This window comes from Ciona robusta, chromosome 2, assembly GCF_009617815.1.
Source record: "Ciona robusta chromosome 2, ASM961781v2".
NCBI classification, from domain to species: Eukaryota; Metazoa; Chordata; class Ascidiacea; order Phlebobranchia; family Cionidae; genus Ciona; species Ciona robusta.
The window spans coordinates 690,363-715,121 of record NC_143236.1 but is presented as its reverse complement, the minus strand read 5'-3'; the positions used below and the strand labels follow the sequence as shown (position 1 = coordinate 715,121).

General features: G+C 35.1%; 5 protein-coding genes across 10 annotated transcripts; 4 read left to right on the top strand and 1 right to left on the bottom strand.

Moving 5' to 3' along the window:
- Window positions 1-1,479: 1,479 nt before the first annotated feature.
- On the top strand, window positions 1,480-5,432 carry LOC149739516 (uncharacterized). Of its 4 annotated transcripts, none has more exons than XM_089871557.1 (5): window positions 1,480-1,781; window positions 3,749-3,809; window positions 4,146-4,330; window positions 4,568-4,965; window positions 5,031-5,432. In XM_089871557.1, exons 2-5 carry the CDS (start codon window positions 3,761-3,763, stop codon window positions 5,338-5,340), a joined length of 942 nt encoding a protein of 313 aa, XP_089727683.1. In that variant the 5' UTR covers window positions 1,480-1,781; window positions 3,749-3,760; the 3' UTR covers window positions 5,341-5,432. The 4 variants fall into 4 exon arrangements, with proteins under 4 accessions (XP_089727683.1, XP_089727684.1, XP_089727682.1 ...); XM_089871558.1 differs by lacking the exon at window positions 1,480-1,781 and having other exon boundaries at window positions 3,597-3,809; window positions 5,031-5,127; window positions 5,212-5,432; XM_089871556.1 differs by lacking the exon at window positions 1,480-1,781 and having other exon boundaries at window positions 3,597-3,809; window positions 4,571-4,965.
- LOC149739517 (BTB/POZ domain-containing protein 19-like) lies at window positions 2,287-3,455 on the top strand. The gene has a single exon (XM_089871560.1). The coding sequence runs from the start codon at window positions 2,415-2,417 to the stop codon at window positions 3,288-3,290; it is 876 nt and encodes a 291-aa protein (XP_089727686.1). The 5' UTR covers window positions 2,287-2,414; the 3' UTR covers window positions 3,291-3,455.
- A 728-nt stretch (window positions 5,433-6,160) lies between the features above and the next one.
- Window positions 6,161-7,883, top strand: LOC149739515 (colipase-like). The gene is made up of 3 exons (XM_089871561.1): window positions 6,161-6,823; window positions 6,886-7,002; window positions 7,345-7,883. Exons 1-3 carry the CDS (start codon window positions 6,737-6,739, stop codon window positions 7,441-7,443), a joined length of 303 nt encoding a protein of 100 aa, XP_089727687.1. The 5' UTR covers window positions 6,161-6,736; the 3' UTR covers window positions 7,444-7,883.
- A 4,119-nt stretch (window positions 7,884-12,002) lies between these two features.
- On the top strand, window positions 12,003-18,933 carry LOC149739514 (high affinity cationic amino acid transporter 1-like). Of its 3 annotated transcripts, XM_089873176.1 has the most exons (13): window positions 12,006-12,247; window positions 12,789-12,908; window positions 13,017-13,145; window positions 13,563-13,718; window positions 13,797-13,901; window positions 14,366-14,506; window positions 14,856-15,078; window positions 15,827-15,966; window positions 16,057-16,209; window positions 16,508-16,630; window positions 17,231-17,391; window positions 17,620-17,728; window positions 18,296-18,933. In XM_089873176.1, the coding sequence occupies exons 1-13, from the start codon at window positions 12,136-12,138 to the stop codon at window positions 18,394-18,396; spliced, it is 1,773 nt and encodes a 590-aa protein (XP_089729302.1). In that variant the 5' UTR covers window positions 12,006-12,135; the 3' UTR covers window positions 18,397-18,933. The 3 variants fall into 3 exon arrangements, with proteins under 3 accessions (XP_089729304.1, XP_089729303.1, XP_089729302.1); XM_089873178.1 differs by lacking the exon at window positions 17,620-17,728 and having other exon boundaries at window positions 12,003-12,247; XM_089873177.1 differs by lacking the exon at window positions 13,563-13,718 and having other exon boundaries at window positions 12,004-12,247.
- A 738-nt stretch (window positions 18,934-19,671) lies between these two features.
- LOC149739513 (uncharacterized) lies at window positions 19,672-24,410 on the bottom strand. The gene is made up of 4 exons (XM_089873193.1): window positions 24,253-24,410; window positions 23,469-23,622; window positions 20,371-20,529; window positions 19,672-20,075 (listed from the first exon to the last, which is right to left on the bottom strand). The coding sequence occupies exons 2-4, from the start codon at window positions 23,573-23,575 to the stop codon at window positions 19,775-19,777; spliced, it is 567 nt and encodes a 188-aa protein (XP_089729319.1). The 5' UTR covers window positions 23,576-23,622; window positions 24,253-24,410; the 3' UTR covers window positions 19,672-19,774.
- Window positions 24,411-24,759: the final 349 nt, after the last annotated feature.

Sequence of the window (24,759 nt, the reverse complement as noted above, 5' to 3'; positions counted from 1 at the left end):
GTCACACTGTGTGACATGTGGTTTGTACAGAGGGTTAAATCTAACACCTCCGCACGGTTCTTTGTCACGAAAGTTGGTGTGCTGCCAGTGTTGCACACTGTCAGCATGGAACTCATCAGAAATTCTAGGAGTGCAGTTCCTCTGTTGTTACAGTCGGTACTTCCCCAGAAAGTATGATGAGAGTTGGCATCCGTGCCAATAATGACGTTGGTGTTGTTCAGTTCACAATGGGTGATCAGGTCTTGCACCAGCTGAGGAGGAGGGGCATTTCCGTCGTCACCTGGCATGTAAACTGAGGAGAAAATAAAATGGTTATTTTTATTATTATTGGTAGCAACAGCAATAGTACACATGTCCCTGTTCGTAAATTGAGCCAGTGGCCATGTGACGAGGTTGCTGGATGCTATAACACATGCTCTCGGATGTATTGAAGTCACATGGGAGAAGATCGTTGTCAATGTTGGGGAATATCGAACTTTACCATGCGAGCAATATGGTTCTTGAACAAGAGCCTACTAGATACCTCTGGTACTAGATACCTCTAGATACCTCTATACCATATGCACGGCCTACTAGATACCTCCTACTAGATACCTCTAGATGCCTCTGGTAGGCCCTGCATATATGTTGCATTGTGGGGTGATATGGGACAGAGCCATAGAAATACCGAGTAGACCAACCCATTGTTACGTAAAACACAAATTAAACGGCAATTTGGGTCCAAAATAACACAGAAAATGTCTGTTTTTTGGTAAATTACAGAAAAACTTGGGCCTAAAAACAAATTTAAAGGTTGAAAAATGTAAAAAAACATGTAATTTGTTTTCTGTATCAAAAAAAGTGTAATTTGTTTTCTGTATCAAAAAAAGGGCAAAAAATAGAAATAGAAATCGGTTGAATTGGGATATTTTAGTCATTTATTGCGGCTAAATTTGTATCTTTTTTCCAAAAAATGTTTGGTAAGGTAAATTAAAGCTGTTTTACACCTTTCCACAATAGGAAAACACAAACAAAACGTAACATGTTCGTTTAAACCCATTGCCAAAGTCACCACTTTTGCTCTATTTTGGCCACACAAAGACTGCAGTTGGACTACTCGGTGTTTATACGACTCTGATATGGGATACCGTTAGCACGTAAACCTCATATTTCCTGATCGTGTATTTAATAATAACTACGAGAGTTCCTTAGAGTCGTGAGCTACGGTTATAAAATTCTCTAAATACTCTTTTTTTACTACTTGGTGTGATGATAAAAGCGAATGAAAACAGGTGTTTTCGTACCCCATAAATAAGTGATCCATACAATATATATGAATATATAATGAAAAGTAAAAAAATACCACAAAGTTTCATTCGTGGTAAATTGCAAGCGGTCACGAGATGCAAGACGACTGTCGTTTTCCACCACACGAGGATAAAGCCAGTTATTCATTCAAGAAACGTTTGTGATAATAATCGTTGGTCATACCAGAGTTAAACATGTGATATAGCTGCGACGTGTTATATACAATGAATAACACGTAAATAAAAAGCCATGTACATCACATAATGGGCGGAGCAGCTTTACGGCGGTACAAAGTAGTTTGTTTATTTTGTAACTTACCCGGTGGTAAACACCATTCTGGCATATAGAAATATGAGCGGCTTAGTGAGGACATTTGCCAACAATTGTAAATCATTTTTATAATATTTTAGGTGGTTTGTAAAAATTACTGTATATGCTTAGTGTTCAAGATCCGATTGGACTTTTATTAAATATTGAATCTTCAACATCATCAGGTGAGTGATACGGAATATAATATTTATTTAAGGAATTTGAGTAGGGTGGGGTAGGATGGGACATGTTATAACTCTCTTTTCTCTTCCCATTTTGTAGTAAACAAAGCAAGTTTAAAGAGTTTTATAACTGTAGCCATGCGACTCTAAAATGTCGTTGTTAAGGAAATATGTAACTTAAGTGCCAACAATATCCCATCTTGCCCCAGTATATATTTCGAAAAAACAAAATAAACCACCAAGTGATGCAATCGTAAGTCCAAACATATCTGAGTAGTTCCATTATGAACAGTATACAGCCATATAATATATAAGACTTAAATAATATAATTTTCAATCGTTTCGGTTTTAATTCAAGCGTTTCGGATATAATTCTAATGTGGAGAAGGTTTATTACCCGGATTATAAGTGGAAGATTTACGTAACAAAGCTTTGTGACTGTTAAAGAAGGCGTTCCGGTTTCTGACACAGCCTCGGGCAATATTTATATCTTCGTCGTGTCCTGTTCGTACTGTATAGTTGTTAACTAATCTCTGCTGTTTGGAAACCTTTAGTGTGAATTTTGTGTAATAGATATTTTCTTGCTGTAGCTTTTGTTTAGAGTAGTATTGAGGAAACAATTTATATAAAAAAGATATGGATGAACGATTGGTTCGTGGCGATCAAACCGCCTTTTATAGTCTTATGCGAAAAAGATGTATTAATAACAAGGACTTCAGTGATGCTGTGTTTTTGGTGGGGCCACAACGACAAGTTGTTTATGGTCACAGGTGCTTGCTTGCTGCGAGATCAGAGACATTTCGGTCTATGTTCTCTCAAATGCCGTCACACAGCGCTGCGAGCCGAGAATCTCCGATAAATTTGCCCGAAGTACGCCCAGAAGTATTCCTAACCGCATTAGATTATATGTATACAAACTGCTGCACTTTAACCAGCGATCTTGCGCCCGATGTGATGTCCCTTTCAATGGAATATAACCTGGATGGCTTGAGAAAGTTAAGCGCGCGCTTCTTGTTGGATGGAATGAACGTTGAAACAGCTTGTGACGTTCTGCAGTCAGCAGTTATTCATGCTCAACCTGATATGCTCCAGAAAGCACTCGATTATTGTATGAAAAATGCTCACGATATTTTTATGACTGAAAAATTCAACGAACTATCGCCAGAAACACTAGGGGCGCTGCTAAGGGGAGATTCGCTTGAAGCTGACGAGTTGGAGGTTCTAAACGCCATCAGAAAATGGGCACGTGGCAATGCAATTGTAGCTGGTCGGCATATGAAGGAGGTATCGAGTTCGGTGATACCCCTCGTGAGGCTACCGCTTGTTTCCCCTGATGAGCTGACGAAGATTGAAGAGGAAAACAAAAAAGACATGGTCATTCCAATGCAACAACTGGCGGCGGCGTGGCGTTTCCACGCACTTAAAGAAAACACGCCATTCTCTTACCATACAACTTTACGTCTCGGCACTAAACATAGAGAAAGTCACAAATACCTACCAAAAGACAAGTGATCGGAAAAACATAAATCTATTGCCTTTACTTTGCATTTTATGTATCGGTATGAAAATTAAATTTATAATGCGCGCTTTTACTCTGTTTAACAAAGAACATTTGCAATTTAGGTTTTTCGCATTGCCATATTTGTCTTTAATAAACAGCAGAAAATCGTGAAACAATTGTGGAAACAGCATTATATTTAGAGTATAGTAGTATTTAACTATTTAAGTATATGGCGGCACAATACAAAATCAAGATAACAAAGGATTGAAACCGCGGAAATATAATATGATAGTATTATGGAACATGTTTTCATTTGGTTTTCTCGTCCCATTTGGTATAGTAAAAGAATTATATAACTGTATCTTCCTTAAATGTTTTAAACACGATTAAGTCATGTTGGGTATTACGTACTTATTACGGTATCTCATCTTACCCACCAGTAACATATATAATGTTGTGTCAATTTAAGGAACGAAACAACATGGCGTATCAAGATCAGAGAAACGTGCTGGTATTACCACTTGTTGGAGGTAAGAAAATATTGATTATCTTCGACTAAAGGTGTCTTCAATACCAGCAAAACCATCATGAATAGCGGATAATTGCATAGCAGTACAGGCTTCACATAACTTCTATTTACACAGATGTTTAGCGAGCTTTTATATTAAATCCACTCAAAAATTTATTTCTTCGTAAACCACTTAAGTATTATAGCCGCCATTGTGAATATTTTGAAGATATATCATTCGTTAAAAATGTTCTTAGAAGGTTATATATTTTGAACAATTTACTAGAAATATATAAAATTCTCTTGAGTATAATGCTTACTACAGTATCTTATTATAATTAACTATTTATAATACCAGAGACAGCAGAGATTAGTCATTGGAAGACGGTGAGGCAGAACACAATTGATTTGGCTCAAGCATATTTACAACGTTTAAATCGTCTCCATAAATCTCTTGAGTTACCGGACATTGAAGCAATGAGAAGATCCTGCCACTATTCCTGCGTTAAAACTGCTTCACATTCTTCATATTGCCCGTCGCGAGTACGTGTCATAAATTAGTATCTGTGGGGTAAGATGGGACATCTTAAATACCTAAATTCCATGTTTCCTAATTTTTTACTTTTAACAACTATCAGTTTCTTTAGAGCTGTGTAGATGCTGTAATTTGTTTCCGTGATTATTCTGGTTTACTACCAAACGGAACGGGAAAAATGTTCTATCTTGTCCCACCCCAATATATAAGTTTGTACCTGTTCGATTTCAATTGCTTTCATGCAGCAGATTCATCACACAACAACTCCGCGGTGTGGTTCGCTGAATCTGAGGGATTGTGGGAATCTAGAACGTTACCATAACAACCGTGAAGCTCACTTGCTCAATTTGAAAAGGATTCGTGAATTCCAAAAATACCCAATAAGGCCACAATTAACTCCTTTACACGGTGTTCGAATTACGACAGAATCCGTTAACGGCAAATCAGAGTTTCCATTAAAGCAAGAAGACAAAAATCGTGACAACAACCATTTCCACACTAAAGATACATCGTGTTCATTGAAGAATAGTCGTGTCAAACAGTTTTCCGACAAAAAATTTCCTCAACCTGTACTTTATCATGTACATTGGATGCGCGGCCATAACATAGCTACAGCTTTGCCAAAGTACACAGCGACATTTAGGTAGGCAAGTATATAGTTTATATATTTAACAGGTATAAAACATAGATGCGCATGTTTTAAAACAGAAACTGTTCAAGAAGCGGGAAACCAATCGTGAAGAATATTATTGCGCAGAATGCGAAACTAAGATCTTCTTTATTTCGACGCATAAATGAAAACGAGGTAAGTAAGTCGAACTTATCTATCCATAACACCAGCTGCAATCTTAAGAAGAATATGGGAACGTCACAAGTCATTCTGCGACAGAAACAAAAGCACTTACGTTCTGACACGGTAATCGAAACTGTTTTTAAACCCCCGTCTTCTTTCACGACGAACCAGCCACTGAAAAATCGCCGCATAGTGGTCATCTTACCTGTTCCAGTGCACGAGTAAACATTACTGCTTGAGTAAACATTACTGCTCTCTATGCTTACGTACCACAAATATGTAATGTATTTATTTCAATAAAGAAATTATAAACTTTACTCTCGCGTGGCAGGAAAACCAAAATTATTCCATCTGGTGTAAGTTGGGACACCGCTTTAAAAATTCTCTCTTTCTGAATATATATGATCTGTAACTTGTGTGTAATCTAACACAATTGCCTGGCTGTGCTATTTTTTGAAACGTTAACTGTATTGGATTGTTGTGCCTATTGCATTTATCCCATGTTGACCCTTGACTATTTTTCTCGTATCGGCAACATGTTTTATTTTTTTACAAAACCTAAACTAACTTTATCAGACAAAACCAAAGTTTACAAAATTTTTCAGTCTATTTTATTATACTGTATAACGGTTTTGAATTGATGGTTCGAACTCATAACCTGCGAAGTTTCAGCAGTTTTAATATCATTCAGCAAGTATTTAAAATGCGCATTTCATCATGCTTTTTTCATCCATTGAATAAATTGTACATTCATTCAACAATCAATTTTAAACTTAGCTACAGTAATCGTCCTTGTAACATCCTTTATTGCACCGTGAGAATACTATCGAATAATACTCCAAGATCACCAAAGGGACCCGAAAAATATTTAAAATAAATGTTTCAACTTTGCTTTCAGCATCATTTGTCTCCACTCTACTACTCTTACAACCGCTTGACTTTTACTGATGCAGTAAGTCTGTGTTCTTGGATAAACTGTTAGTGTAATTGTATGTAATATTTTAAAACAAGCACAATGACGAGTTCTTGTAATATTTTTGGGAGGTTGGCTTGTGCAGCTGACAATTTAAACAATCTATAAAAAACCACTGGATTAAAGTAACCACCGTGTCTTTCTCAAGGTCACATAACGCCCATAAAGGTAGCAACAATGAGCCTATTATCGATCAACACGCTACAATGCAAGTAAACACAACTGTTAGTCAGTAGGTGAACTAACTATATTTGAAATGAGAAAGTTGACACATGTTATGTGTTTGCGTACCAACTTAGGACACACCTGTTTTTGTCATCCAACCAAATTACGTGGCAAGGCTCTCTATATATATACTCGGCACCCACGTTTGTTTTTACTACAGGAGAGGGGTATCCCACGTTGATAAGTTGTATATTTTGGAGAGTGAGACGGGAAACCTTTAGCATGTAATATCAAAATATCTAGATAATGTTTTAAACAATTAACGATGGGCTATGATCGTAAGTTTACGGTTTTATAATTCTTTGAATGATTCTTTATTAGTACCAAATGAGAACGAGAAAATAGAATGAAGATATGTCCCACCTTCCCCCACCCTACCACATTTTTTCTATAGGTTTTACGTCCTAAAAGTAGACAGCTAAAATGAAACTTTCACTTGGATTCATAGTAATGCTTTTGCTCAACATGGGATTTTCAACTCCAAGCAACTACGGAGTGATTTTCGGCTTGGTAAAATAGAATTAAACGTTTTAATTTGTAGCGCTAAATTAAGTTGAACATATTACACGCAGGACGACGGAGAGCTTTGCGTCGAAGGCGATCAATGTTCCTCTTACTGTTGCATGGATTTTAATGGTTTTAACAGATGTGCCCCATTGAGCATAGAGGGAGCAGTTTGTGAGAACGATGTAAATATATATTTTCAGTAATATATGTGTTTAACAAAATGCTGCAATTATTTATTCTGGCGCCACGAGAAGACAATGACAGTCGTTATAACGCGGGTGATGTGTGTTACACGCCTCATGCCCGCTTACATTTGTGTGTGAATAATGTTTAGTATTTTTATATGCAGCTTAAAACATCAAAACCCATAAAAATACCATTGGGTTGGAGCTCAACTGTCTTTAAATGTCTTGCCCACGCATCCCCACACTCTGCTAGCAGCGTTGAGCCTCAAACCCATACCCTTTAACCTGGTCGAGGTGCCTTATATAGCACACTATAATTAACAATTAATTCATTTACAGGGTCTTTGGGACGTGTACGATCACTGTCCGTGTGAAAGTGGGTTAAGTTGCGTAAACTCCGGCTCCACAAAGATTTGCTCTGATCCAAATGATTCCTAACGAAAACGGATTGCTAAATAAATATCATGAATAGTAAAAAGCAAATAGATTTATTGCATTGCTACCACCCACCGGTTGCTTTACCTAAGCATATTGCATAGCGAATAAATACTAACGAGCTGAAGGTCGTTTTGTTTAGTTTGCGCACGATTTGTTAGGACAAACCCTGGTATTACAATGTGAAAAGGACATTTATGATACTTTATACTGTTTATAGTGTCATATTATACAAACGGTTCTGCAGGAAACTCCACCTTAAACGTATTTCGGTGTTACGTTCGGATACGTATATATAGCAGTGTTACTCCGGCGCCGTAGCTCAGTTGGTTAGCGCTCCTAGAGGTATAATAGGTTCAAGGCTCGTCGTTGCTACCATTATGGGCGTAGGTGTTTTGGGGGAAGACAATTAACGGCAATTGCTCCAACCCAATGGTCACTGATGGGTTAATTGTCTAAGTTATTAGCCACACATAAAAAAAAGGAAAAAGTACAAAAAATCACCTACGAAGTAATATAGTTGGTAACTCGTAAACTGGTACGAGGTGTATGAAACAGAAACCCCGTACTATAACGACTGTCGTTTTCCGGCCACTGTACGCAAGGATAAAGTAATCAGTTCATTCAATTATTCATACGTTCGGGTCGTAATAATGCTATGACCATCGGATGGCATCTCTGGTCAGTCACAATCACAAGGAATGTGCAACACGTTGAATACATTGGTTGGACGCATTTATTATAACCATCGCACAACTGCGAAATTATGGCATAATTTTCATTTTATTTATTTTTAACTGAACATGGTTAGTCATGTACACCTGTTTGTATTATGAAATAATAAATAAATAATTTATTAAAATAAAGCCTAATTTGCGTATAGCGTCGCCTAATTTTTTAAATTACAACTTGCGTAAGAAATACTTCAAGGAAAACTTGAGTAAAAGTATTACCTACCACCCCTAAAGTTTTAAATCAATACAATTCAATAAAGCGTGACAAAAAAATAAATTACACAATCTCTCACATAGGGATGTCATTGTCAGCATCAAGCTCTCATGTATGCACAGAAATAAAAAAGAATAGAACGCGCATCTTCAATGTCGGTAAAAGAGAGAGATGATACACACTCTCTTTTTGCGGGTCGTTCCCGTTTACTATTGTAGCCAATGGAATCAAGGAGGTTTTATGTAGTTTTTCTTCGTATTTGGACTTGATTTAAAGTTATAGGGTAAAACAACTATTTTCCAATATATATGTATTTCTAACAAACCGTTTGTTTGAAGGTTTTTAATTAAAATAATTAAATAATTAAAGTTCCTAAAAAGTGGTAAACTGTAAGCGCGTTAACTTACCAAATAACTAAACTTGAATAGTTGGTGTAGTTTTCGAATTAAATAGCTAAAACCTTCAAAGACTACTATGCGCCTATCTTTTACAATGGATACTAAGCGAAATGGGGACGGAGTTGGCGGCCACGTGAATAGAAAAAAGAATATATCACGGTTTTGGAAAGTTGCGCGTTCCACTCTTTTATTTCTATGCATGTATGTATCTTTGATTTAAACCAGAGCCATAGAAAAACCGAGTAGTCCAACTCATTGTTCCGTAAAACACAAATTGAACGGCAATTTGGGTCCAAAATAACAACAGTAGGTATAGAGAAAACATATATTTTTCGGTAAATTACAAAAAAACTTGGGCCTAAAAACAAATTTAAAAGTTAAAAAATGTAAAAAACATGTGTCATTTGTTTTCTGTGTCAAAAAAAGTCAAAAATTAGAATTAGAAGCGGTTGATTTGCGACATTTTAGTCATTTAATGCGGCTAAATGTATATATTTTTTCTAAAAAATGTTTGGTAGGGTAAATAGAAGCTGTTTCACACCTTCCCACGAAAGGAAAACACAAACAAAACGTAACAAGTTAGTTTAAACCCATTGCCAAAGTCACCACTTTTGCTCTATTTTGGACACACAAAGACGGCAGTTGGACTACTCGGTGTTTATACGACTGTGATTTAAACAGGGGTAGTTGGGTACGTAAGTGGTCATATGGATCCGTTTACTTTCCGTCAAACAGTGTATATTGTTAAGCATACAGTGTTCATATTGATCCTTAAACTCATCTTATACCTTGTTATTATTTATCGCAGTTAACACTTATTTTTTTGAATATAATATTAATAATAAAAACGTCTAACGTTTTTTAACCACTGCGTATAGGGTTAATAAAAATTAAAATGGTTAATCAAGGTATGCCAGTTATAATACGTGCTTAATCGTAGGAGCTTAACTCTCTTGTTTTAGAACATTAGTCAATTTTATTTAACATATCACGATATAAACGTTAAGCACTGTGGTAAATCCAGACCACAGAACTAAAAAAGAGTAGAACGCGCAACTGCCCAAAACCGTGATATATTCTTTTTTCTATTCACGTGACCGCCAACTCCGTCCCATTTCGCTTGGTCTCCATTGTAAAAGATAGGCGCATAGTAGTTTTAAGAGGTTCTAGGTGTTTATATTAAAAACTACACCAACTATCCAAGTTTATTAGGCTAGTTTAGTTATTTGGTAGGTTAACGCTTACAGTTAACCACTTGTCTATGAAAGTTAAATATTAAAAAAAAAATTAAAACCTTCAAATAAACGGTTTGTTAGAAATATATATGTATATTAGAAAATAGTTGTTTTATTCTATGAATTTAAATTAAGTCAAAAAACGAATAAAAACTACATAAAACGTCCTTGATTCTATTGACTACAATAGTAAACGGGAACGAACTGCGAAAGAGAGAGAGTGTATCACCTCTCTCCTTTGCCGACATTAGAGATGCGCGTTCTATTCTTTTTTAATTCTGTGATCCAGACAGATCGTGTTTTGACTAAGCGATAGAAACTAAATGTCTACGCTTGAAGGAGTGGCTACTTTTTCTCACTTTCTCTTTCGCGATTATGCGGTGCGTCTTTCTGTCGCTATTGGTTAACCGTTAACGTATGTATACTGCTGGAGGATGTACGGGCGTATGTGTTCCTGGCAAGACACTTAACGAAAATTGCTTCAACCCAGTGATCACTAATGGGTTGTCCAAATTATTAGCCATATAAAAAAAATAATTACCAACAAAGTAACATACATGGTGACTCGTAAGCCGGCACGAACTGTTTACAACAAAACACACGTGTTATAACGAATGACGTTTTCAGGCTACGCGAAAATAATGCAAGTTACTTACATAGGCAAATGTCTGTACAAAAGACATTTCTGTATGTATTTCGCAGTATCGCAATTGTCAACTGTACAGTGGCTCGAATAAAAATGGCGTCTATGTAAGCATAAACAATAGACAGGTTATTTGCTTAACTTGTGATTTCTATGGACTTTTTATGATTTATATGGGCTAACGAGGAGATGACAAAAACAAGAAGCGAACCTTCTATATTAGGGTAGATATAGTTAAAAAAAAAAACCATCAGATGCAGCTTTGAAGTCACAACGGCCATAAGCACACAGAAAGTCAGTTTTGCAAAGTTTTTTTTAAATAAATAAACAAATTGAACGAAGTTAAATACTTTTTTAAATTAACCGGATGACTGTATGTAACACGTAAACTTTAGTTAAGAAACAACAGTTTTATGTATAAGATAGTTTTAAACGATATATATTATAGTAGCATTTGGAAAGATGGGACACTTTTAGCTCATGATATCTGAATATCCTGATCGTGTTTTTAAACAATTAACAACGGTATATGGGAGGCGTGGGAATACGGTTTTAAAATTCTTTAAATGTTCTTTGTTTACTATCAAATGGGACAAGTATAAATAAAATGAAAAGGTGTCCCATCTTCTCCCAACCTTCTATATGGATATAGCTTCTATTTGCTTGTGGCCATTATGACGTCACTGACGTCCACGCTGCATCTAGTGGTTTGGGTTTTTGTTTATTCTCTTAATTTAATTCTTTCGTGTGGGCGTAGTCGACCGTTGTAGTAGAATGGTTAATTAATATCATGCTAAATAGTTTCATACGTGCTTACTCATTCTCTTGCTGTTGTTATTGAGGACGTAAGTGGTAACACGGATCCTTTTCAGTCAAACAGTTTTTCTTGTTGTTGTTGTTTTTTTGCTCGACTTTGGGATAAGAAATATATTGATTTGATTTTAATCAAGAGAATTCATCAGAATATTAAAAATAGTTTCGTATTTTGAAACTTTCATAGTACCTTAAAAAGATCACATTGGAGCATATCTATCAATACACAAACTTTGATTTTTTGTTGCTAACCCCCTTTATAATAAGTGCGAAAAAATGTTGGGTCAAAAAGAACAAGAACAGTTGTTCGACGAAAAGAAATTTGTATGACTATTAACGTGCTCAACAACAATTGTTCACCGAAAATTGGGCTTTATGATCACTTACGTGCTCAAATACCGGTAATAATTGCCTTTGCAGTGCTGTTACAAATGATAGTCATAAACGAGAGAACATAGGAAAAAAGCAATTCCTTAAATACATGAGTTTAGTTTTTTTCTCTTGTAGATCACATGAGCGAAAATGAATACAGGTTTTGGTTTGTATAACATTTGCTGTTTTATTAAACGGCTAAAATATAATTGTTTTATTCTATTTGGTATAGTCCAAATTTTGAAGTTACCATTTAATGTAGAGTTGTGCAATACCAATTAATAATATGTGGAGTTCACTGATTCAAAAATTTGCAAGGAAGAAAGTAATTGAAGATTCTCAAGCAGAATCGTCTGATTTACAAAGATGTTTGTCAACTTTTGACTTGGTTGCTGTTGGTATGAACAATAAACTGATTGATTACTAGCACCCTGTATTCTAATATTAAAAGGCTGGTATTTATCATGTAACTTACTTTATTTTCAAGTGGTTGGAAAACAACAGTCCATATTTTGTACACCACATGCCAGCTTAGAGTTACCCCTATGTAAATTTGTAGGTGATTGTTTTTTTTTGTAAGGCTGACAATTTAGACAATCCATTATTGAACACAGCAATTGCCGTTAAGTGTCTTGCACAACAGCACACAAGAACACATGCGCAATGGGCCTACAACAGTAGCATAGATGAGAACTCCGTAATCTCTGGGTTAGAGTTAGAGATATATGGTCTAACCAATTGCTATGGTGCTGACTTAGCACATAATCATTGTAAAGCATACTGATACTACATCTGTGCTGTTATGATATTGAGTGCTAGTAAGAGTTCTATAAATGGCTAACTGCTAAACCCCAACCACAAGTCCAATCTCTTCACTGGTACCTTGCATAGCTGCCAAACTAAAAGAACTTGCGCTTCTTATATGTTTTCATTCATCAGGTGTTGGCAGTACCCTTGGAGCTGGAGTTTATGTTCTTACAGGCTCAGTTGCCAAGACTGACGCTGGTCCAGCTATGATTCTTTCATTTACAATTGCTGCCTTTGCATCTATGTTAGCTGGTAACTATACCAATCAGTGTTTAAAAATATTGCTCTTAAAATGTTGTATGGGCCGTATTCGCTCAGTTGATTAATTTTGTATACATATTTAAATTATATGTTTCACAGGTTTATGTTATTCGGAGTTTGGGGCAAGAGTTCCCAAAGCGGGTTCGGCATATATTTACAGCTATGTTACTGTGGGTGAACTTGGGGGTTTTATTATCGGATGGAATCTTGTTCTTGAATATATAATTGGTACGTCTTTGTTTTCATTATCATGTTAATGGTAAATATGATGATTATTATATATGGTCGTTTGGCAAGGTTTTTTAACGCCAATGCGGGTGTCCTAAGGTGCTCTTTATGCGGTGATTTCATGCTTGTTTTATATTCAGCTTATTGGTTAGGCCACCAACTATGTAACTTACTAATGGTAGGTAATTGTTTATTTGTCATTTTTTTGTTTGGTTGACAATTTAGATAACCCATTGGCTACAATTGCAAACAAGCGAAAAATAACTTTTCATTAAGATACATCTGTCTACAATGGTAGCAGCATGGAACTTTAAACTGGTAATTTCTAGTTAGCTGATAAGCACTCCAATGTCCAACCGCTGCTCTACTAGACTTTAACACATGTTTTGTAATTCTACCTTACTTTATATTATTAAGGTGTATCAAGTGTTGCAAGAGCTTGGAGTTCTAATCTTGATTCATTGACTGGTGGAGCCATAGCTAATGCAAGTCGTGCTGCCATGCCAATGAATATACAAGGTTTTGCAACATATCCTGATTTTCTAGCAGTTGGCCTCATTGTTCTTGTTACAAGTACGTTTATGACATTTATTTATAAATGTTTTTGAATAACTCTTTGTACCAATTTACCAAATGTTTTTGTTTTTGTAGTATTGCTCTCAACTGGAATGGGGGTGTCCAGTAAGTTAATGACCCTGTTAACCGCCATCAATATTCTTGTTCTTATCTTCTGTGCAGTTGCTGGTTTCATTAAAGGTGAGCCAATTATCAAGACTTGAAACTTGTGCTTGTAAGTGGTCCTGTTGACCTATTTTCCCAAACAGTTTTTCTATTGAATGAATGAGTGAATGTAACTTATTTTATTCTTGGGTGGCCAGAAAACAGTTGTTATACCACGGCGGGTGTTCTGTTTCATACGCTTCGTGCAAGCTTACAAGTTACCATGTATGTTTCTTTTTCGATGATTGTTTGTTTTTTTTGTATGGCTGATAATTTGGAGACTTTGGATAACCCATTAGTATTTACTGAGCAATTGCCATTGCATGTTTTGCCCAATGACGCATATACCCACAATGGCAGCAACAAGCCTTGAACCAGTAACCTAAAAGCAGGCATGCCAACGACTTTGCCATGGCGCCAGACAATTTGACTTGCTACAACACAGTTTATTCTACATGTTCATTATAGCTGTGTATTTGTTATAAAACTGATGTTTTCAGCCGATGTTAAGAACTGGCAAGTATCAGCTGCCCCAGGTCGAGGCAACGGGGGTTTTATGCCATATGGGTTTTCCAAGATGATGGAGGGAGCCGCTAGTTGCTTTTATGCGTTTGTGGGTTTTGACACAATTGCTTGTGTTGGTGAGTAACAATATGCTATTATTAGATAACCTTTCGTGTATTTACCATTTCAATATACTGCCTAATTGACTAATGTGTCACCAAAATAAGCTTATTTGTTCATCAAGTATTGTGGCTTGTTAGATGATTTGTGAGAAACAAACAAGGATGTAAGGTCTTATACATTCTGAATGTTGAGTGAATTGTAACAATAAATTAAATAACAAAAATTTTTCTTATTGGTCATGCTGATCAGATTTTATTTGTACTACTTTAAAGTTCATGTAACGTTCTATAGAATGTCATTTGTTGCAGCAGTTAATATCATCTAATATATCTTTTCTGATGTCACTGTTTAACACGCATTCAGGTGAAGAAGCTAAAAATCCATCAAAATCAATCCCACGCTCAATCATCATAACACTTCTTGTTTGTTTGTTGGCATACGTAACAGTATCCGCTTCACTAACATTAATGCAACCTTATTACTTATTGGATGTGAACGCGCCTCTGCCAATTGCATTTATTCATGTTGGATTTGGTTGGGCTTCTAAACCAGTTGCTGTGGGTTCAATGTGTGCCTTAATGGCAAGGTATCGAGTGCTTGTCATATTCATTTGTTTCAAGCAATTCAGTTTAATTTTTGCTGGTAATGTAATCTTTGTTTAAGACTGCATGGAATATCATTAATAATGCTTTGTCATTGATCAATATGAATGTGCATGTTTCCATTCAATTTCAGGAAGCGATCTTTGTTATTTCAGTTGAATCAAGAATTTCAATCATGTATGACAACACGACATGACCTGGTACATTATGAAGTTTTATTTATTGTTTAAATGTTTTTTTTCTTTCCCTCAAGTCGGTTTAGTTTTTGTTGTGAAATATTTTTTTTGAGTCATTTACTTAAGAGCTTTCAAAATTGGCCTCAAGCTAATCCAAAGCTGACAGTTCTTGATTTTCAACAAATTAAACGAAGTCCTTACTTTATCAAATTGCCGCCAGTAAATCAAGTTTCAAATCAACCTGTGTTAAATTAAACAAACAAGCTGTGTCATATATCTGATATTATGCAATATTTCAACCTCAAATTAAATACAGTTATAAATACAAACACACTGTGTATAATTACCAATATTGATTAAGCAAATACTGGGTTGTAATTTTTTTAAGGAGGTGTAAACTTTAAATTTATTTTATTGTGCAATATTTAGTATCATTCATAAGTTTATGTTTTCATCTTAATTATTCTGATTTTTGTCATAATTGTTTGATTAGTAGAGTGTGTATATACTACATGTATTGTCTTTTATTGGTTACTAATTGTTTAATATAACGCAGTGTTTTGGGAGCAGCAGTTGGAATGCCTCGCATAGTATTTTCAATGGCACGAGACGGTCTTATCTTTAAGTTTCTTGGTAAGGTAATGGATTCCAACGGAACTCCAGTTTTTGCAACGATTGTATCCGGATTTTTTTCAGGTTGGAATGTGAATTTGATATCATGTTTTGCACCACACTTTACCCATATGTAAACTATCAACTGTTTTAATTTTGAAACCTGTTGTTTAGCATTTATGGCTTTAATCTTTGATTTGTCTGACTTGGTTAAAATGATGTCTATTGGAACATTAATGGCATACACCCTTGTTGCGTGTTCCGTTCTTCTACTTCGCTTCAGACCCGATAAAGTTGATGAAAGTTATGAAGATTCAATCAACCATTGTAAGTTGGCTTATGTTGATGAACATTGTATGTGACCCAGCAATGTGGGAAAAACACAATCACCCACAATATTTCATACATGGTAACTCGTAAGCTTATAAACCCTACGTTATAAACCCTACGTTATAAACCCTACTTTCTATTGTGTTTTTGGCTTTTTTGTTTTTTATTTTTCCATGAATGCAACATGAATAGGGCATCGAGGTGATGAAGTGGAAAATAAATTTCTGAGAGAGTATAAATAAATTTACAATATGCATGGTATTTTTTTATACATAACTTATGTATATGTTGATAGCTGCATCTGATGAAGTTTTACTTCTTCCATCTGCATATGATTTCAAGCAGTTGTGGAAACCAGTGTCATGTTACCCAACCAACACATCAAGTAACATTGTGCTGTGTTCAACTTTAATATCAGGTAAGTTTTACTTATTTTAGTATTTCTATTACATGCACATAAGTTGAAACATAAATTTGTTTAAAAAGATCAAAATCTAAATACCCCATTTTTTGTAAAATTTAATGATTATTGTGGATTGTGGTTATTGTTCTGCTTACAATTATTAAACCTTGCCTGGAGTATCCTGGTGTACAAATTGTTATATGTTTATTTTAAAGAAGATGTTATATAAAACGTTTAGGCAATCATAATATAATAAAAATAATAATAATAGTTTGGCAACCTGATATTCAAAACTGCATTTTCCATGAGTGTTTGTAAACATAAAAAACTAAACTTAAAAGTTGCGACACTATTATAGTGCCAAATTACAGTAAGTTCTGTGTTTGGTTTGGGTTCATTTACTTGAATAAATTAACGTAATTTACTTTATCCTTCTATGACCGGCAAACGACAGTCTTTATAAAACGGATGTTTTGTTTCATACACCTCTGGCTTAAGAGTTACCTTGTATGTTACTTTGTGGGTGATTGTTTTTTCTGTAAGGCTGACAATTTAGACAATCCATTAGGACCGCTGGACCAAATTTTCAAACTATGTTTTATACTTCTATCACAGTTGCAACCATGGTACTTCTAAGTGTACTGCTTATCTTGGGTGGGGGGAATTTATCCAAATGGTGGGGAATCTTACTTATTGTTGTGATGGTCGTTATCATACTGATGCTGGCTGTTATTATCGCAAGGCAACCACAGAGCCGGAAAGTTCTTTTATTCAAAGTGAGTTGTCTTTCTTTTCTTAATTAAATGAATGAATGAATGTTGTTTCACCTCGTGCCTGCTTATAAGTTACCTCATGAGTAAATTTGTCTCTGTGTGTGATTTTTTTTTGAATAGCTAACAATTTGGACAGCCTATTGTTGGCCACCGTCTCAGAGCAATTGTTGTTAAGTGTCATACCTCCCACGGGCCTTTAACCTAAACAAGCTATTCCCATATATATTTCAGACACCACTGGTACCTTGCATTCCACTTTGCAGTATATTTTTTAACATTTATCTCATGTTGAAGCTACCTGGAGCTACTTGGATTCGATTTGGTGTTTGGATGGTCGTTGGTAAATATTAATTATTGTAGCGGCCCTTTTCGAGCACCTCGCAAATGTTCTGTTTAAACCTAACCAATAAGGCAAACATTGTAGTTAAACAATTTAAGATTGTTTCCATTTTAATTGTTCCCATTCCCATACGTCAAAATCAGTGATGGTTAATAAAAAGTAAAATTTATTGTGTCAGAAAATCAGCCTCCTTACAATTATAATATTATTTGTTGCGAAGATAGCAAAATACTAAATGACCTATTTAAACTATAGTTTACAAGATACTGTTATTGCAATCAGTCAACCTCTATAATACATAGCTTTGTCTTGGGCACAGTGGTTAGTGCCCCTGCTATCGACTCAAAGGTTGTCCTTGGGTAAAACACTTAGCTACAATTGCCCCAACCCAGTGGTTACTAATGTTAATTGGTAGTCCAAATTGTCAGCCATACAGAAAAAACTATCACCCGCAAAGCTACATATGTGGTAACACGTAAGTGGGCACAAGGCATATAAAACAGAACCCCCGGGTATAACGACTGTCGTTTCCTGGCAAGGAAGGATAAAAGTTGCATTCTTGCATAGGAGCGGTGATGTATTTTGGTTATGGGATCTTCCACAGCACTGCACAACAACAACCTGTGGTAGATGAAACTGCATGGCCACAAACACAGAAGTCTGAATAACTTGTTCATCCGTTACTAGCCGTCTTTTCGCTTTTGCCAACTCTTTTGTTCTTCATTATCGTGACTGAAGAGCCGAAATAAATTTCATTCATTCATATTCAATGCTATGAAGACATTTGCAATGTTCATATCTCGCTTTCATGCCAATATGCAGAAATTATAATTTCTATTTTTACAGTGTTACATTATGTTCATATATTACACACGAAAGCATATAAGATTTAAAATTGAAAGTGCAATAAATTGTTTTTGATGTAATCACACTCTTTCGTTTTCAAGTTTATAAGAAACGGTATTGTTTTTTCCAATAATTTTTTAAAAACTTTGCAAAAATATTTTTAATTTTGTTCTTTAATGACTTCATATTATAATGCATATTTGTTGTTATTGTAAATTTCATGTTCTTGTTAAAACATTTGAAAATGTTTAAACCAGTCTATTTGTTATAAATACTGTAAATTTGTTCATTCATTAAAATGTTATAAGCACACCAATGATATTTTAAGTTTATTATAAGAATACCGTATATGTTGCAAATAAAAAAAGATGTTAAACCGTATAAACAACACTCAAAACATTTTGCATGATGTCAGTTATTACACCTCCACATCATCGTATAGCCGGTTTTTCAAACCCTGTGTCCGTGTAAAACGTTATATTGTGGGGGGTTCTCTTTTCGCGTCCGATTTAGTAGTGGACAAAGAAATGTATCGGTAACCACGCGACTATAAGAGCGTTGTTAAAGAAATGTGGGATTTAGATGCCTATGATATCCCATCTTGCCCCATAGTACTACAGGCGTGTATAGCGAAAATCTAACTCTTGATTGTGTGATTCTTCCTCTGTATAAAGCAGTTGTGTGAAAGCTTTTAATGTGTAACCTAAAATCAAAAACAAACTGTCGTCGTGGCTTAGTGGTTATAGAGCGATCTCATTGAGCCCAATTTAAACATACCGGCAACGATGCTCGTCGCTTCTAACGTGTGTGTGGCTATGGGCAGTACACTTAGCAGTCAATGCTAGAGACTAATGATTTGTTCAAATTCTTGGGTGGCAATAAAAAATCTACGTCCCACAAAGTTACGTGTGTGTACATTAATTGTCATTGCCACATCAAGCAAGGATAAAAAGTGAAAAGTACTCATTTTATTATGTAGAGTAATAAATTTAAAACAGAATCTCATTAGAGAGGATATACTAGGGTAAAAATATGTTAATTCAACCCTTACTACACATGTCATCAGTACGAAAATAAAATCTCATTTAATACGAATGTTATTTCAGTGAATTTAATAAACGTCCAAAAAATTAAACAAACTGCATATATTACGAAAACATACGTTACGTTAAAGAGACAAATTGTCGTGCATAATTTGTTTTAATTACACGTCGTATGAAATTGTTTTTCGGTTGGTAATGTTCCTGATACAGTCGCAATCGTATTTGAATCACAGTATGTTTCCTTTCGTTTTACATTTTGTCTCGTGTTGTGTGACTTCGACCCAACTAAACGGAGCTTTCGAAACAGGTTTATAGGAAATATTGACTTTTTATTTATTGTTAACGGAAGTTCGCGAACATTGGAGTCGAAGGTCGAACCTTCAATTGTTGACCTTGACTGAAGACGTGACTCTTGCCATCGAACCCACTGCCTGTTGTGGTGATTTTTTGTGCACCGCCTTAAAAACAAATTATTTACGCTTAACCATGATATTGACGTGGAACATGCCCTACCGCTGTGGACAGATGTGTCATTGGGCAAGACACGACAATTGTTTTAACCCAATTGTCACTAACGTCTTTTCTAAATTGTCAGCCATGCAGAAAAAACAATCAACAACAAAGTTAAATACGTGGTAACTCGTAGGCTGGCACGAGTTGTATGAAACAGAACATCCATGTTTTAACGGCTGTCGTTTCCCGACCACGCTAGGAGAGAAAAAGCAAACAAAGCCATAAATATTGTAACATTACTTCCAAATGGCGAACATTGCTATCAGCAGCACAAGAAGAAGAAAAATGCCAACAGCAGCAAAGCCCACAACTTTAGCTTGCGATCCTTTGTTTTGACTCTTATTGCTAAAGTCAATATAAGTTTCCTCGCATCTTGTTCCAATGAAACCCCTGGAACATCTGAAATATAGTAATCTGTTTGAAACTTGTAAAAGGGGTATACAACAAGAAGTATACAACAAAGAAAGAAATCAGTTAAAACATAGAAAACTTAAAGACGTGCAAAGCCTGTTTGAATAAACAAATTTAATCAATCGTGGCCAGAAAACAAACGGCTATCAGCTGGCCTTCTTTGAGGTTACTTTAAGTAAATCAAAAAGGTAATAAATGAGTAGTACTATATATCTATTTAGGCGAGATTGTAATAAATATTTACGCGAGGCTAAACATTGGTAACGCTTAGTAATTGCATATGCTACAGAACCATATTAATCTTATCTTTGTTTAGACCCTTTGAACTAAATCCCCTACTGTTTATTGATATATATATATAGCTCTCCCAAAACCTTTCATTAATCTTAAGTGATTGATTAAACACGATGGTCTTATAAACCATAGTTTATAAAATCGCCCAGTTAATGAGTAATTAATTGCTATAAAGCTTGCAAGCCAAGTAAATGTCAGTACATTGTTACCCGACTGTCCCACTCCTTTAAAACAACGTTCTTTTAATGTTTTGGAATTTCCTGAGTAAGATATTGAATCCACACACAACGATTGGCACAACTGAATAAGTTTTTAATCGACGACAAAGTTAACTTGTTTATCTTTTAACTTTTATACTCAAATCAACACACGATGCCGGTGTCGTAATGTGTTTGTTCGGATTGATATATTTGCACCGGGCGCTATTGCGCATGCGCAGTAGGTCGGAACAAATGCAATGACCACCGGGTCAAAATTTATTACGATCCTTCGTTGAAAACGTCCCCGACACTACGTTTACACGTTAAAACTTTAGATAGTAATTTAAAGTCAGCAGAACTGAGTTGGTCAAGTCAAAGAGCATTTACAATAGGTAAAGTAGGGTGGGGGCAAAGTTAGTATAGACCAAGTTAGGAAACGGATTGTAAAACAATGAGTCTTGTTATCCATTGTCGCGCGTCCATGACGTCATAGACGCCACCATTACGGAGCCCACGGCATAGCATTTTATCATTGCTGGGTGCTGTTTTTCGTTTAAATTTTGCGATTTTTTAAAAACCAAGCACTTCTGCGAGTAAAAATGGCTTTCTACTAATGTTATATCTTATCACAATAATAAACCTCACAAAAATAATCAACTTTTATTGAACACTCAATCGATTAAAGAGTAAAAAAACAAAAAATATCAAGTTTACTAACCAAAAACAAAAAAGAACATGTATAAAATATAAAAATGCAAACAAAAACGCATAACATTACCATAAACTGGTGTATCTAGCTGCAGTTTTGCATGTAAATTGCCGCGATTTTACTTTTTGGCTCACAAACTTAACACGTATACCCGGCAACGTAACTTAAGGTATCTTTGTAAAATTTGCCTAATATCGAAGTGACATTAAGGAAAACAATACTAAGTTACTATTTTTGGTCCTCTGCTTGAATTAGTAAGTTACGGGTCTTTATGAAATCGGAAAACGCGAACACATTATCTGCTAGTACTTAAGCAGTTTGGAGCTACATGTCCATCAATGTTGGATAATAAATGTAGTAAAGAATGGTTCTGTAGATTCGTAGGTATGATCAAATACTATTATGTAAACTAAGCTGATTGCTGTTAGTCTTAATCGCCAACGTAAAGTACCCTGTTAAACCACACTGTACGCCGAAATCCAGTCAAAATATTAATTTACTTCACATTAATTCCTAAATTTAATATTATATAACAAGATTTATATTAGAAATTATATTTTAAATGTTAAAACAATCGCTATATGTGTTTTCTAGCTTTGTATCGCTTACAAGAACTAAATGAACATATGCCGACCATGCATTTGTATAGGCGATTCACGCTCTGTGGGCTCCGTAATGGCGGACACGAGCGCCGTTTCCTAACTTGGTCTATACTAACTTTGGGTGGGGGAAGATGGAAGGTTTGTCAGACGAGACTTTTTTAAATTTTTTTTACGGACCCTATTAAATAATAATCAAAAAAACAATGTTACAGAAATATTCGACAGTATTATCACTACTTTATAAGTCGCGCGTCAAAGCTGATTACTGTTTTTAAATATTAAAAAAACATGTAAATAGAAATTAACAGTTCTTTTTAAACAGGTAAAAATAAGCGAAACAGTAGAAAGTTAATTTTGAAAGCTCGCTAAATCATTGTAAAACCGATGAAATTTTGTATTTTGCGACTGTACTCGATTAAACTACTTTTAAAGATTCATAACAAAAACTTAAACATTTTGTACAGTTTGGTTTTGTCTCATAAAACTAGTTTAATTTCTGTGAAAAAAAACTCAAAAAAACGCCATGTTTTTTAAATTTTAAAATATTGGGCAATATGAGGTTACGTGTCCTATCTTCTCTCACTGTTATACCATGTTATTTGTAGCCAAGAAAAAGTAAGTACATTTTACTTATAATTTACGAATATATCACATCACCGGTGTCGTTACATACTTGTTTCGATCGTTGAATTTGGACCTGGCGCTATTGCGCTTTGTTTAAAGCGCCCTACATACGCGACTACACAGATGTTGTTCAATCTCGCCAACGCGAATATACGTCATTTTCTCTTTACGACTGGCACGCTGGCCATGTTGTATTGGTTTAGTCGTGAAATGCTATATTTTTGTTATAATGTTACCCTTTTAAGATAAGAAAAGTTATAGGGTCATGTTGAAATTATTGCGGGAGTAAATTTTAATCTCACAACTTTTAAAATACCGCTTTCTTTCTTACCTATCTAAAGTCAATTTTAATCAGTTGCTAGTTACGCGATATTAAAACTTAAGAACCACAATATCATACATGAATCCATATTGGAATTTGGCTTCAGTCAACAAATGTTAGTTTAAATTCGACAAAGATATGTTGAAAAAAATCTTATAAAAATATAAATGACCTACTCGCAAAATATTGTGTCGTTTCCTCTTACAATACAGGAGCCATGTACACAACCTTTCTGTCGGCAAAGTTCCACTAAGTATGCAGCAATTGTTTCATTAGCCTCCATGTGAATACAAGTTTGTAGTATTATGAAACTTTAACTACAATCCATACCTGATAAAATATGTTAAATTTAGTAACCATACATACGAGAAAAACAATGGCTTTTGATCAAAACGTAACAGCTAGTACAATTATTTACATATTTCTAAATCATCACTACTAAATTCAGAAAATACAATATAGTGCGGTGGGGGGAGATGGGACACCTTCATATCTTATTTGCTCATCCCAATCGGTAGTAAACAAACAACACTGAAAGATTATAAAACTGTATCCTCACGACTTCCATAGGCCGCTGTTAATTGTTTAAAACATGATCAGGATACTTGTACATTGCGTGCTAAAGGTGTCCCATTTCCCCCCAACCTACTATAATTAAATTTGTCGCGGTATTTAACATCTTTCATCATAGAGAAGTCTTATAGCTTCCCGAACCGTGTTTCAGTCCCTTCTTTTATCAAAGTTAGCAGAGATTACAATAATATAATAATTAATATCTGTGGGGACAACCACAAAAAAGCCAATCGTTAAAAATAATAAATATGAATAAAAATATGCACAAAGTATCGTTAAAAGTATTGCCGTAAATCCAACACACTGTAATCTCAAATTGAGTTGCGACAAATACTTGTTTACCCAAACTTTACATTAGATTAAATTTCTGATTTAAACTAAATGTACCTGCAATCTCAACTGCTCGTCGTTTAAACTTTGTTACACCCAAGGTATTTTCTCGTTTGAATAAGACATGTAATGAGTTGCATTTATTCCAAAAAAAGAAATGTAAAATCGTGTTTCGGCATAGGATTAAGGTTCCCTTGTTTGCTACTTCGTGATAGCCTGCGGCAACCAAGTCTATAATCGAATTAATTTGTTTATACCACGACTTAAATAGTTGCTATCAAGTTGTTAGTGTGAAATCCTAAAAAGATATAATAAATTAAACAATTTATCTCTCTTCTGCCTTTCAGTGAACGTGTTTGTGTATATTTATATTAAAGTTATGTATGTATATATTTGTGGTAGAGTAGAGCCAGGTGGAACGCAAGGCCAGATGAATCACTCTTCTCTTATTTTAAATCTTATTTTACTGGCCCTCGTTTAATGATACCGTAAAACCAACAAATCACGTGTCAATGGTGATTACTGTTGTTAAGTATTTTTTTATTTATTCCAGCTTCCTGGCTT

Excerpts from the sequence above, each read along its gene's own strand:
- LOC149739513 (XM_089873193.1), bottom strand. The coding sequence starts at position 23,575 with ATGGAGGCTAATGAAACAATTGCTGCATACTTAGTGGAACTTTGCCGA. Across the intron at positions 20,530-23,468 it reads AACGACACAATATTTTGCGA|ATGTTCCAGGGGTTTCATTG; the intron begins GTAGGTCATTTA and ends ACTATATTTCAG. Across the intron at positions 20,076-20,370 it reads GCAATGTTCGCCATTTGGAA|GCGGTGCACAAAAAATCACC; the intron begins GTAATGTTACAA and ends TTTGTTTTTAAG.
- LOC149739515 (XM_089871561.1), top strand. The coding sequence starts at position 6,737 with ATGAAACTTTCACTTGGATTCATAGTAATGCTTTTGCTCAACATGGGA. Across the intron at positions 6,824-6,885 it reads ACGGAGTGATTTTCGGCTTG|GACGACGGAGAGCTTTGCGT; the intron begins GTAAAATAGAAT and ends TATTACACGCAG. Across the intron at positions 7,003-7,344 it reads GAGCAGTTTGTGAGAACGAT|GGTCTTTGGGACGTGTACGA; the intron begins GTAAATATATAT and ends ATTCATTTACAG.
- LOC149739517 (XM_089871560.1), top strand. The coding sequence starts at position 2,415 with ATGGATGAACGATTGGTTCGTGGCGATCAAACCGCCTTTTATAGTCTT.
- LOC149739514 (XM_089873176.1), top strand. The coding sequence starts at position 12,136 with ATGTGGAGTTCACTGATTCAAAAATTTGCAAGGAAGAAAGTAATTGAA. Across the intron at positions 12,248-12,788 it reads TTTTGACTTGGTTGCTGTTG|GTGTTGGCAGTACCCTTGGA; the intron begins GTATGAACAATA and ends TTCATTCATCAG. Across the intron at positions 15,967-16,056 it reads TGTATCCGGATTTTTTTCAG|CATTTATGGCTTTAATCTTT; the intron begins GTTGGAATGTGA and ends CCTGTTGTTTAG.
- LOC149739516 (XM_089871555.1), top strand. The coding sequence starts at position 3,731 with ATGTTGTGTCAATTTAAGGAACGAAACAACATGGCGTATCAAGATCAG. Across the intron at positions 4,331-4,567 it reads CTTCATATTGCCCGTCGCGA|CAGATTCATCACACAACAAC; the intron begins GTACGTGTCATA and ends GCTTTCATGCAG. Across the intron at positions 4,966-5,030 it reads AAGTACACAGCGACATTTAG|AAACTGTTCAAGAAGCGGGA; the intron begins GTAGGCAAGTAT and ends GTTTTAAAACAG.